The sequence below is a fragment of the Chelonia mydas genome, chromosome 3, assembly GCF_015237465.2.
Source record: "Chelonia mydas isolate rCheMyd1 chromosome 3, rCheMyd1.pri.v2, whole genome shotgun sequence".
NCBI lineage: Eukaryota > Metazoa > Chordata > Testudines > Cheloniidae > Chelonia > Chelonia mydas.
This window is the reverse complement of record NC_057851.1, coordinates 11,802,391-11,815,610: the sequence shown is the minus strand read 5'-3', so window position 1 is coordinate 11,815,610 and position 13,220 is coordinate 11,802,391. Positions and strand designations below refer to the sequence as shown.

The window sequence follows — 13,220 nt, the reverse complement described above, 5'->3', positions numbered from 1 at the left end:
AACAATTCTGAGTAGTTTGACGTGAAACTATTTGTTTGCATTAATTTCAAAATGTATATTAAAATGGTTTTAACACCAACGCTAAACATTTTAAAATGTAACCTGCATATTTATGTTGATTGATTATTATTATTATACCTCTAACGTCTTTAATATGAAGCTTATTATACATCTTAGATAAAATAATATAATAATACAATATAAAATAATATAATTCTATTTTGAATGACCACACCAAGCAGAAATAAACTCCTTAGGGGGAAAAACAGATCCTTGATCAATCACATCGTTTTCAAAATGTTCATCGGACACATGGCTCGATTGCGTTTTGTTCATGAGAGTCCTAATAAATCTGTGACTTGTGAATCCGAGTGCACAGTCTAAAACATTTTGCTGGTGGAGCAGCATTGGTCGATATCTCGATTTTATCTTTTTTGTGTGTGATTACTTTGTTTTCGGATACGTGGCACTTACATAATCTCCCGTGCTATTCAGTTGTAACTCGTAATAACGCACAAATAGGTCATAAACCAGAGTCACTCTGCGGAACCAGCCCTTTCGAGCGTGATCCGGAGACTTCAGCAAAAGGGTGGCAAAGTGTCCCTTTAGCTGAGATTTGTTTTCATCGGAATTATTGCTCACTACAGGCAGAACCGTATCGCCTGTGTGTGCGTGAGTGTAACATAACGTATAAGCCTACATGCGAACAACACATATAAATTTCCCTTTTCAATATCCTATTTATACTACTGCTTGGGACGGGCGTCTCTCTCGAACCAACCGAAGTCCTGTTTGACAGCCCCACGCAGCAATGGGGTAACAAGACAATCTTTGCTGAGAATCCCTCTTCTCTGCTTTAATAACTTCCCACCACAAAAATTGCCCTGCTCCTCTTATAATAACTATCTGCTATTTGTTTCTTCCCCTTTGTGGGTTGAGCTTCCAGTGGAAATGCATGCTTGGAAATGGGGTGTATGGAGGGTGGGGGAGGGAATTGGGAAGGGAGAGAGAAGAAAGACGAATTTACACTTTCTAGTTTAATTTGCGGGGATGAAAAATCGGAGCCTCTGCTTATTAAGTCTCCTCACTCCTAGATTTAAATCGATCCCGATTTCTAGGAGATTAAAAAGTCCCAAGGACTATATATATATATTCCTCATGGGGGTAGTCTCTTAGATGCCACAAGTACTCCTTTTCTTTTTAGGGACATTACGGACGCCCTGCAGTTCCACAGATAGGACCCTGACGTTAGAAACACCCCCTTGCCTTACCCATTAGTTCACTGGAAAGCGCAGTTGTTTTCTTTCAAAGCAAGAGATGGTCTCTCCTTGCCCTTAATAACTGCTCGTGTCTTGGCAATACTAAAAATGGACAATGCGAACGAATGTTTGCCCGGGCACATCAAGGATAGCTGTGTTCCAACGCCCCAGATCAACGGAGAAATGTAAAAGCACAAATATAACTTCATGGTGTTAGTGTCTTTTGAAAGTAGCGACTAGCTCTTAGAAAGGTGTTCGGGATATTGCTAAGATCTACGCTGTGCCGAGAAAATGTCCCAAGTTATGAACTATCTGGCTTAAGCCATGAGTACAGGGATTCCAGATGAAAAGCTCTTACTTGAGATTTGCTCCTTCCGCTTTAATGTCCAAGTCTCTGCTTCTGTGTTTTACTGCATACGAGGGAGAATTTCTGGACATGTACATAAAAACAGAGTATGTGGAGGGAAACATAATATCTCATTGCAAATGATGCATCGTTTCTCAGAGAGGCAAAATAGTCTGTATTTTAGTATAAATAAGGATATACAAATATCCACTCTTCTGTCTGCTGTGTATAAACACACACAGTGGAGAGAATAGTGGATATTATTAATAAGTGGGTATATATGTGTGTGTGTTCTTGAGTAACACACTCATATTCATATATTATGATACACACAACGATAAACTTGTGTGTATCGTGGAGTATCACAGTATATGATATGTGTGTTCATGTAAGTATATATATATATATATATATATATATATATATATATATATATATATACACACACACACGATGTGATCTATACATATGAATGCATATATATCTATTTGTATGCTTATGTGTACATATCCGACTATATCTAGATGTATATATGTCTGTATATGTATACTTGTGAGATTCTATATATATATATAAATATACATATGTGATGTCTGTGTGTGCATATATATAACCAATAATGTTTTTACTATCCGATTGAGGTTTACTTCTGCAGCCTATTGTTTCAGACAACAGATATAAGTTGCGATGGAAGAGGAACGTCGGATTTGCTGTCTGTCCCCCATTTCCAATTATAGATGGATCATTACAGACAGAGAAGTACTGAGAATCCAGACATCTGCTCTTCACATGAATGCACTCACCTCCTAGAGAACAGCCTGCCATCATGCTCTGGAAACTGGTTGAAAATGTCAAGTATGAAGATATCTATGAGGTGAGTATATAATATGCATGTGTGTGAGAGATATGTTTGCAGTATATAAATATACATCTACGTGTTTATATGTACGTTTATACGATACATCTATAGATAGGTACATACATATGGAGAGCTATATAGATAACACACATGCACATTCAGGAAACCCAGAATAAATGTTCATATGCTTCTTTATTTGCTTTTTTTCCTATTCAGCTTCTTTTTTTTAAAGCTGTTGGATGAGATTTAAAACATCAGCGAAACGATCTGGGGTTGGGATAAGGCAACTTAAAGGCAAAAGTTTGATTTTTAGATCTTCAATTAAACATAATTCCATTAAACGCGGACAAATGTCAAGAAAAAAAGCTTAAGAAAGGAAACACAATCTTGTAACCCTATGCTTTGGTACATTTGTGGGTTTTGGTTTGGTTTTTTTCCCCCTATTTTCAGCCCCAATCTTAGAGCAACCTGAGGTTGTTGTTTTTCTTGTTGTGCCTTCCTTATAAGATGCATCTGTGTGTTTTTTTTTATAAATACACTGAAATATATACATACATCAGTGTCTATACACACATAGACACATATATAGTCAGAGGTAGCTACATAGATACAGTCAGAGAACAGTGAAAGTTATATGGATTATTCAGAAGGCTTTGATTTTTGAGGCTCAAAAGCAAAAATGTAAAACATTTGCTAATTTTCTACTGCTTCGTGACCTGGATTTTTTTTTTTTTTTAAGTATGCTCAGTCCATTTGGTTCTTTTAAGTTAAACAGGGACTACATTTTCGCAGAAAGGAAAAAGACGTGTAGGGAAAAGCCGTCTGTATTGTCCCCCTCGCTTTTTTTAATTATTATTTTCTATTTTGGGAGGGGGGTTACTTTGCAAATGTGAGCAGCACTTTTGCTAAGGAGATGTTAAGAAGGGTCCCCCTTCAATTTCAGTACAGTGGAGTTTGTTGCGATAACAGAACTCGTTGCAAACGGCAGGATATGGTGCCGATTGATTGTTTTAGCAGTAAAGTCTGTGTGGAGTGTGTTTGTCCAAAAGAAGGAACCCTGTTCCCTGCAGTCTACGGAGTGGATACCATGTCACGGGCCGGCTGGTCAAAAGTCAGAGCCTTTAAGGACTTAATTCTGGAAGTGAGTTAATATTTAATCCAGAGATCTGAAGGAGAAAGAAAGAAAGAAAGAAAGAAAGAAAGAAAGAAAGAAAGAAAGAAAGAAAGAAAGAAAGAAAGAAAGAAAGAAAGAAAGATCAGTTGCAGGGACGTGTTAATCTGTAGGAAGTGTTTCCTAAAATGAAGTGATCGAGATAAAATGTACAAAGGTTATCACAGTGCCTCATGCCTGAGAGTAAAACAGTAGTGAATACGATTCCGTGTGCGCTCTCTAAGCAGTCCTATGATCCTGGCGGGGAGCTGTCTTCCCGTTAGAAGGAATGTCTCAACTCTCAAAAGCTCCCGTCAGGCTAATTATCAACTGAACGCTCGCAAAATCCAGCATATGCAGAATTAGTATCGGCGCGGGCACGGCTCTGTCCCCTTCGAACAGCCCCCCCATCCCCCTTTTCCTTAAGCAAATACTGATCAAGTGGAAAGCCATGATCTGCCCTTCACAATAACAGCCATCCAGAGGTAGATATGTCTCTGGACTCTTTTTTCTTTTCTGCCAGAGGACACTTTTAAGGCTCTTTGCCTGCTTTAAATTTTATTTATACTTGTAGGTTTATTTTATCTCGGATGCAGGGGATTTAGCAGTGGGGTGCATTTTGTTTGTGTTTTGTCTTGAAACATGATATACTCTGAGTTTGTGATGCTTGGGAAGTGATTCTGTAATGCCTAGAGTTAACAAAAAATATCCATCCTACTACTTTCCCTAGGAATCGTGTAGTAGATAGATAGATAGATAGATAGATAGATAGATAGAAACTTTCCAGGGTTTTTTAAAAAATCTCTCTCTGTCTCTCTCTCTCTGTCTCTCTGTCTCTCAGATTTATAGTTAATAGTATGGTCTAAAAAACCCTATCTACTTAAATTGATGTGTTCTTAAAACAAAAGTGGGAGAGGAACTCGCTCTGGGAAGTGTGGGTCTCTTTAGGAGGGAACGTAAGTTGAACTTTAACAGAAATGGCAGGCGGGCCAGTCGAACGGGTTCCTGAAACATCAAAAGGGTTTTTATATCGCCCCTGGCTTTGCCTAGAAACTATAAATTTAGTATCCTTTAAAATTCATTGCATAAATTTTACATCTGGGTGAAAACTGGGCGCATTTTTGGCATAGTTAGGGGGCAAATTAGCATGGAGAATTAAATGGAACCCGACTTAACACTGATTTATTTGTACATTTGAGATATTTTGCTTTTATAAATAAATGCGATCTACAACATTCAGTCAAAGTCCTTAATTGCCGCTCTAAACAAACACATTATAGTGGCTGAATAGTTTCTATATTTATTTTTGAAGAGAGGATCAGGAAAGCTCCCCCCTCCCCCGTTATAAGTTTACAAATATATATAATATGAACAAAAGCACCCAAGGCAATCCGATTCTCCTATCTGGATGCATAATTAAATGTAAAAGAAGGAAATATGATTTTTTTCCTTAGCCTCTAGCATTGCTCCATAGCACTTCCTTGCTCCAAACCAGCAGTGTCTAGTTTACACTTCTTCCTCCGCCTGAGTTAATTGAAGTTATGTCTTTTCCTTGCTAAACTTCCCCCCCACCCGGACCTTCTCCCTCTCTCCCCCAACTCGGCTTCTGCCAGCCCCCCTCGTCTGATTACATCTAGTAATTCTCCACTGAATGAACGTCATTTACAATGGTAGGGGAGCTCTCGAGCTGGCTGCAAGCTTCACGCTCCATTTGGTCCTGCATTCTCCCTTTAAAGTAGTCGTGTAATATTAATAGTCATGAATATCAATTATTATGAGGCGGCGTAGGGGAGGACAGGGAGGAAGGGGCATCGGAGCAGTCTCAGCCTAGCCTTGGGTTGAAGAGGATTGCATCTGGAAGCTCAAAGGGAAATAAAAAAAAAATGAAAAAATAAATAAATAAAACCAGAGGGGGAGGGGGGGATCATAGATGTCTACATAGGTTTCCAATCTCTCTCTCTCTTTTTTTTTTTTTTTTTTTTTTTCGGCGGGGGGGGGCTCACTGGCTAATTTTTTTATGATGATTTTTGATGGCTAGACTTGGAAATACCTCAAGCTGTTCTCCTGTGTCCAACACGTCCCTTTGCCGAGCTCCTTGATATTTTTCTCCTATTATTACAATTATTATTATCAGCACCACTCTTTTATTTGTAGCTGTTACAAGACTTTTTTTTATTTCCAGATGTTAGTCCACACCTATTCCGCCATGGTGAGTTTGGATCCATGTTGTACCAGAATTGCATGTTCTCTCTCTCTTTCTCTCTCTCTCTCTCTCTCGCTCTCGCTCCCTCTCCCCCTCTCTCTCTCTCTCTTGAACGCCTTTGGCTTGGTAATTTAGCACAATAATTGGAGGAGGCTTGCAGCTGCTTCTCCTTTTTGCATTGTGTGTTCTTGGTTTGAGCTGGGGGGAAGAGGAAAACTTTTTTTTTTTTTTTTTTTTTTTTTTTTTGCCATCGCTGGTGGGGATTTGGACACCACTTTGTGGACTAGATGTTTTCTTGTTTACTTTAGCCTTGCAGCCTCAGCTAGGATGGAGTTGGACAAAACTCCTCTCCCACACTTTCTCTGAAGACTTTCACATTCCCCCCCCCCCCCAATACACACAGCAAGACTTTTAATTACTATTTTAATGTCCCCATCGCCCCCCACCCTTTGGAGTATAATACTATTTGAAAGGGATAAAATACATTCGAAGTTGCTGCAGAAATCACAGTGGCTGGATTTGTTCAGGACGGATGTTTAATGTTTTTTATTTATGTATTTATTTTAAAAAAAATCCCAGAGGGCTGACTTTACATAAAGACACATTTTAAATTTATTTTCACCCTCTCCTTGTCCTCCGAGTATGACAACATTTCTTCTGACCTTCCCAGGCAGAATGAGTGGGTGATTTTTTTTTTTTAACCAGCGTTTAGTGGTGAAAGGGAGTGAATAGATGTTTGAAAACTTTACACGCTGTAGTTTGGAGGGGTGCTAGGCAGCCAGAGAGTGGATCAAAGCCCCACAAACTGCACATACACAGAGAGCGCCACTCCGGCATTTTAAATTATGACATTTTAGTATATGTCTCTCCCACCTCCCCCTTCTCGCTTGTTCTTGGAAACTTACATGATCAGGACAGGGAAATGCTGGACTATTTCGATTTAAGGGGTCAATTTAAATGCATATTTTATTTTATCTTGCGGTGAGTGATTTGTTTTTCATTTCCTCTTTTTTTTTCTTTCCTTTTTTTTTTTTTATATTCCTTTCCCATTTTTGTTTTTAGGACCGGCATGATGGAGTCCCCAGCCACAGCTCCAGATTGTCCCAGCTGGGCTCTGTCTCCCAGGGACCCTATTCCAGCGCCCCGCCGTTGTCTCACACCCCGTCCTCGGATTTCCAGCCGCCTTACTTCCCACCCCCCTACCAGCCTCTTCCTTATCACCAAAGCCAGGACCCGTACTCCCATGTCAATGACCCTTACTCCCTAAACCCCTTGCATCAACCCCAGCAGCACCCTTGGGGACAAAGGCAGAGGCAAGAGGTGGGATCAGAAGCCGGCTCTCTGCTGCCCCAGCCTCGGGCCGCCTTGCCTCAGCTCTCGGGACTGGACCCCAGGCGGGACTACCACTCAGTGAGGCGGCCAGATGTTCTCCTTCACTCGGCACACCATGGCCTGGATTCCGGCATGGGAGACAGCCTTTCTCTGCATGGCATCGGACACCCAGGAATGGAGGACGTTCAGGTAAGGCGTTCCTGCTCCTTCCTACTGCCAGGGAGCCTGAAGAAGTCTTAGCAGCTGGGAGACACATAGTCAACAATGATCAATTATGAATCATAGCAATTAGACAACGGAAGGACCTCCCCCCTGCCTCTTCTGTGTCGTTCCCTACTTATATTTTTCTTAAAAATAATCTTTCTTTCTTTCTTTCTCACACCTCACAATTTACTGTAACAAGATGAAAGCTACAATAATGAACTAAGAAAGAAAGAAAGAAAGAAAGAAAGAAAGAAAGAAAGAAAGAAAGAAAGAAAGAAAGAAAGAAAGAAAGAAAGAAAGAAAGGCGCTTCTGAATAATCTAGACATTTTGAAAAGGGATAAAGTTTATGGAAGCTTTTCTTATTTCAGATATTAAGCCATGTGAAATATGGGTCTCCCAACCAGCTCTTTGCAGTTTGGGGATTTCAGTGAGATCTTTCAGAATAACAAATTTAAAAAATTACTACCAGTTAGGAAAAAACAAAACCAACCCCCGTCCCGCCCCCCCCGTGTATAGGATCAAGGATATATAAAAGGATTGCACCGGGCACTGTTTTTAAATAGTGTGTGTGTGTGTATTCTCTTTCTATCTATCTATATCAACATCATATATCATTGTTCTGTTCCATCCTTTAGGAAACAATGGAGTTTCATGGGCCTTGAGGTACAATATTTCCTAGCTCTCTCACTCCCCAGCCAAAGTCATCACGGGCTATTTCCTTAAAACAAAAGCCCCATAACAATTTCACTCAAAATGGCTCGGTTCAGATCTTATTAGCGCAAAGCTCCCACAGTAGGTGGATGCATGATTTTCGGCCCACATTTTACACGAGGGTTGATGGTTGCTGGTATTGTTGTTTTTCCTGCTTTTTTGTTGCCGTTGCGGATATTTAAAAGTCTTGATCGGATTTTTAAAAATAGCAAGGGAGGGATCTGCAAAAAGGAGAATAAAGAACTCACTAAAATGAAATGCCTCACTAAAATAAATGGGCTTCCACCCAGTTCAACATAAAAGTATCAAACAAGCATGAGGAGTAATTGGTTTATTAGACAGAGGACCTATTATTGCCCAGCTTTAAAAATGCAAGACTGCTGAAAATACAGTCCGCGGAAAGGGAGAATTGCAAATGTGATTTGCTCGGGTGTCACTTTAAAGACGCGCACGCCCCTGTACCCTTGTGCGGTAGGGTTTGCGATGATCATGGAAAAGGCTTTCCTTGGTATTTGTTTACTGCTCCCTCTGAACTCGATGGCAGTCGGAGCATCGGATTGCAGGGATTTAAAACTGTATTTGTAAGACCTACGCGGACTCCCTGAGCTATATGGACAGGCTTTATGGGGCTCATCCTACATTCCTTATTCAGGCAAAGCTGGCAATGGGGGTGTTGCCTGAGTAAGGACAACAGAACAGGATCCCTTATCTCTCTATATCTAGTACCAAAAAGATGTAGAAAATAGGAGTGCATTGTCATTTACAACGCCAAAAGAAAACGACATAATTAGCTGGTACACTCGTTGTGCTTCTGTTATAGATAGGTAGAGAATGGATACAGTTATTCCTATTCAAGCATTTTTTTAAAGCAAAACGAACCCTTCTATTAAACTTCCCTGCTGATTCAATAAGGCGCAAAGTACTGAATAAAAATAAGGGGCAGGTCGCATGGTCATTTTCTAAACAACATAATATATCCATAGCCTACGGTATGGAGGAGCTAGTTTAGCTTGTGTTGTAGCTGAATTACTCAGCCAAATAGCTGAAGGGGCGTTGCAGGCAGGGTCTTTCCGTGCAGGAGTCTATCTCTGGAATTCTGTGCATAATGTTTATGCAGGAGAGAGCACTGGAAGAATGAGGCAGGTACTTATTTTTAAAGGTCGGACCTCAAACTGAAAACAAAAATATTCCAAGAGATAATTTATGAAGATGAAAGTGCTCATCGGCAAGTTAGTATAAATAGGCACAGAGGGGGTGATGGGATTGTATTTATTGACAGGCATTTTTTATTATTTTCCATCTGTGTTTGCGAGCCAGGTTAAGTGGGCGGGTTTCTTAATATGTGATTCTTAATATGGACTTTTTTTCTAGGACAGGTAAAAAAAAAATCCTGTTTAGCCGATAAATACACCTACTTTCTATGCCTTATGAGGGAAAAAAAGTATTATTCAGGGGGGTTTACTCATAAAGTTTTACTTTTTGAGTAAAGTTTTTTTTTTCCTTACACCATCTGATTAAATAGATTTCATAAATTTGTGTTTGGTTGGCAGGGAGAGAGAGAGAGAGAGAGGGGAAGAGAGAGAGAAAAAATGAGGATATGATATAAACCCAAGTCCAGGCCATGTGCAATCCGTTGTCCAGGAACATAATTAAGTGGTTGTAACATAGGGTTCTGTTATTGTAAGCACACTGCTGTCCTTTGCGACGAATTAGGTTTACAATCTGCAATTTACAACCGACAAATATGCACAGAGAAAGAAAGTATCTTCACATTGAAACCAAATATGCCTCCCGTAGTAGAAAAAATAAATTAAAATAGCCATTGCAGTTTCATCCTTATTCCTCACTGATTAGGGGATCTGCACCTTTTGTACCTGATGGGAACTCATTCATTATTATAGCCAAAGCTACAGGAAAGAAATGCAACTACCCCCCCCCCCCCCACACACACACACACAGACACAGACAGACACACACGCATATACATCCAGAGTTTGCAAAATGAATGACAAACTCTGTGGGTTGTATTTCAGTTATTTTATAGCTGCTGGGTAAGGAGATGATGTTTAGAACGGGTCAGTGCTATCAAGTTTATTTGCAAAAATACATCTCCAGATTTGCTAAATTTATGCTGGAAACTCATCACCTCCCCCATTACAACCTCTACTCCTTCCCTTCCTCCACTCCCCCCCACCCCCCAGCCCCAATCCCCGCCTGTGTATGCAAGCTAGGGAGACTGAAAGTTAAGTTGCACCAAAACACCCGAGTCTCTTATAAAGTAACCCCTGGTATCACTTTTAACTAAAGAAGTCTAGTAATTAAAAGTCTGAGTTGTTTTTCCACGTTTCCGCATGCAGTCCTAATTAAATCTTTACGATCCTCTCTGTGACTATTAACTGCCAGCATGCTGCGCGAATATCCTGTACAAAAACCCAGCAGGGGGGCGTAATTAGATAGAAAATCAGACAAGAGTCTTCTCATTAACTGCAACAACTAACCCACGTTGCTGATGAAGCGAGTGGCGTGCATACACATACATATAGGTATGACATAGCCAGGCAATATCGAGGTAAGGTGAGGTTAAAAAAGGAAAGAAAGATGGCGCTTAATATTTGCCTCCATTTTTATAGCATCGTGTTGCAAAATGATGCTCTCCATCAAGCTGCACAATTTGTCCATCTTCCTCTGTCTCGTTGAAGACAGTAGAAGCTGCTAAAGGAGAAAGAGAAAAAAGGAAGGACCTTCTAATTGTATTTGATATTTTCCCCGATTATTTTCTGTGATACCCTGTGGGTACGTGGCCTATCGATTAAGGGGGAGTAAAAAAAAAAAAAAAAAAAGACAAAAGGAACCGGGTGGGGGGGGGGGGGGGGTAATTGGGAGGCTGGAGTCAAGAGGGAAAGGAATCCAAGGAAATATTGTTTATTGTTCCATCACACTTTGGATGTGCTGTTGAAAATATAATTTTCTCCTAACTCATATCCCACCTTAGATGGGGTCTCCTGAGAATAGAAAGACATTTACATAAGCTCTTGATTATGATAAACTAAGACACTACTTGGAAAGATAAAGTTAGAATAAGAGGAGAATTCCGTGACTTAAAGGTGTTTAATGTGTCTTTGGGGAAAAAAAAACAAACCAAACCCAAAGCCATCTATCTGTCTGTCTGTCTGTCTGTCTATACACCCATCATCTATCTATCTATGTATCTATCTACACCCGCAGTTTAGAACTGACCACAAAACTGAACCACTTATTGAAATCTATTAAAAATGGTTCTTTAGTCACCTCTGTTCTCTCCCATGGTTGTTGTTGCTTATTGAGGAGGGATTCTGTATCAGACCATTTATATTCAGAAATAATACCTAACATTTGCCCCTGCTACAGTGTAACCATCTTTGTTTGTTTTCCTGCTAAAGAAGTTAATGCCATAATAACAGGTGTGCTTCTAACCAGGGTGAAGGTAGACAGGTTGAGGAGAGAGATTGAGTGACTTTTCTAGGCAATCGATTTAATAGCTCTTATATTTTGTCTCTGTGTAATTCCCTTCCCCCCAGCTCTCTCTCTCTCTCTCGCCCACACACACACACACACACTTCTAACTTGTAACCAAACCGTGCGAGCTGTTAATCTGTGTTTGTTCCCTATACTATGTGGGTGTTGCACTCCACTCTGAATTGCTCAAACTTTAATTACAAGTCTATAATGTAAACCTTCCTATATAAAAAGTAAATGGCCCTTGAGTTATCAAGATGCAGCAGGGTCAAAACATAATCATAATAATAATAAAAAAAAGAAGTTGTCCTTAATCGTGTTCATTTAGATACTAGATCTTGGAGATGTTACCAAATTTTCAAAGAAAGAAATATAAAGCTTTACTGAATGCAAAAAAGACTATGTAATATCTATGTTTTATAAGATAACAAAAACACTATTGCACCCCATATGCTTCACACCTCTTTTTTATTATAAGACCATATAATTTGGAACAATTTCATTTCCATGTCAATTTGGGGGAATAATAACAATAATACTAATAAACCTTTCTTCCCCCAGTGAATTAATATAAATGGAAATGACCGAAACTCCAGTTTGGAATGACATGATTTATGTACGCCATTCTTTAATATCCAGTCAATTTGAATAGTGATGTTTTTATATTCACAGTCAGTTGAAGATGCCAATAACAGCGGTATGAACTTATTGGACCAGTCTGTCATTAAAAAAGGTATGGATTATTCCAACAAGCTTGACAAACTTATACTGTGTAGCAATGTCTTCCTGATATGATTTTACTTTGAGGCAATTAGTTTACCCGGAAAACAAACACGCATGGGAGATAGATAGAGGAGCTAAAAGGAACGAGTATTTTCTTGTCTAGGAGTTAATTACATTTTATCTTAAATATTTCTTTTAATTGTTGCCAACTGATGTAAAATAAGTAACCAGCCAACAAGTTTTGAATTTGCCAACAATTCCTATTTTGATATTGGTGTAAACATGGCACCCCATATTATAAAATAGTTTTCACAGATATACCTTAACTTTTCACCTCTAGTAGTTCTTGATCTGCACTGTGTGACTCTTAAGAATTGTCTGATTCCATGTGTGGCTTTTATGCGTTTTCCAATCGTGCCAAATGTGTTGGGGGGGGGGGGGGAGGAGGGAAGAAACACATGCTTATGGAAATACAACCTTCCCCTCCAACATGCCCATTTGAAAAATCATTCTGCATATGCATACATGATTTAGTGTAACTGCAGAATCACCCCATACTGGTAAAGGGAATGTGATATTAACAAATGTTTGTAGTCTCTCGTACAGCTGTAAGCAAAATAATTAACTAATTAAACTAATTAAATGTAATTACAATAACTCATTTTGGGCGTGTTGCAGCTGCTTAATTTTTTTACATTTCTCTGACAGTCACTTGAAGATGCAGGGCTATTAGTATGGGTTATGCTGATAGACATTAAACAGCTCTCACACTGCACATTTAGGGAGAGCTATCTTTAATTATCCAAGGAATTTCTATTTCTAGATTCAGTTTTAAATACTAGAGCTGACGCTTAGCAATGCTGGCCCTTATGTTTACTAGCAACAGCACTTATCTTCAGTGGTTTATTCTGCATCTAATACACATGAAACCGATACT

The 13,220-nt window shown here is 39.5% G+C and overlaps 1 protein-coding gene across 5 annotated transcripts in view; it reads left to right on the top strand.

Annotated features, from left to right (window-relative positions):
* Positions 1-2,278: 2,278 nt before the first annotated feature.
* TFAP2B (transcription factor AP-2 beta) overlaps positions 2,279-13,220 on the top strand; it is a 32,048-nt gene continuing 21,106 nt past the window's right edge. For 3 of the 5 annotated variants that reach the window (XR_006289319.1, XR_006289318.1, XM_043542126.1), the window contains exons 1-4: positions 2,283-2,479; positions 5,797-5,823; positions 6,880-7,338; positions 12,233-12,293. Coding sequence is in view for 3 of the 5 variants with exons in the window: in XM_043542126.1 (XP_043398061.1) it covers positions 2,399-2,479; positions 5,797-5,823; positions 6,880-7,338; positions 12,233-12,293 (628 nt within the window). In the remaining 2 variants the exon portion in view is untranslated. Of the gene's footprint in view, positions 2,480-5,796; positions 5,824-6,520; positions 6,799-6,879; positions 7,339-12,232; positions 12,294-13,220 lie in introns of those variants that run through there. The other 2 variants (XM_037893883.2, XM_037893884.2) reach the window with 2 other exon arrangements.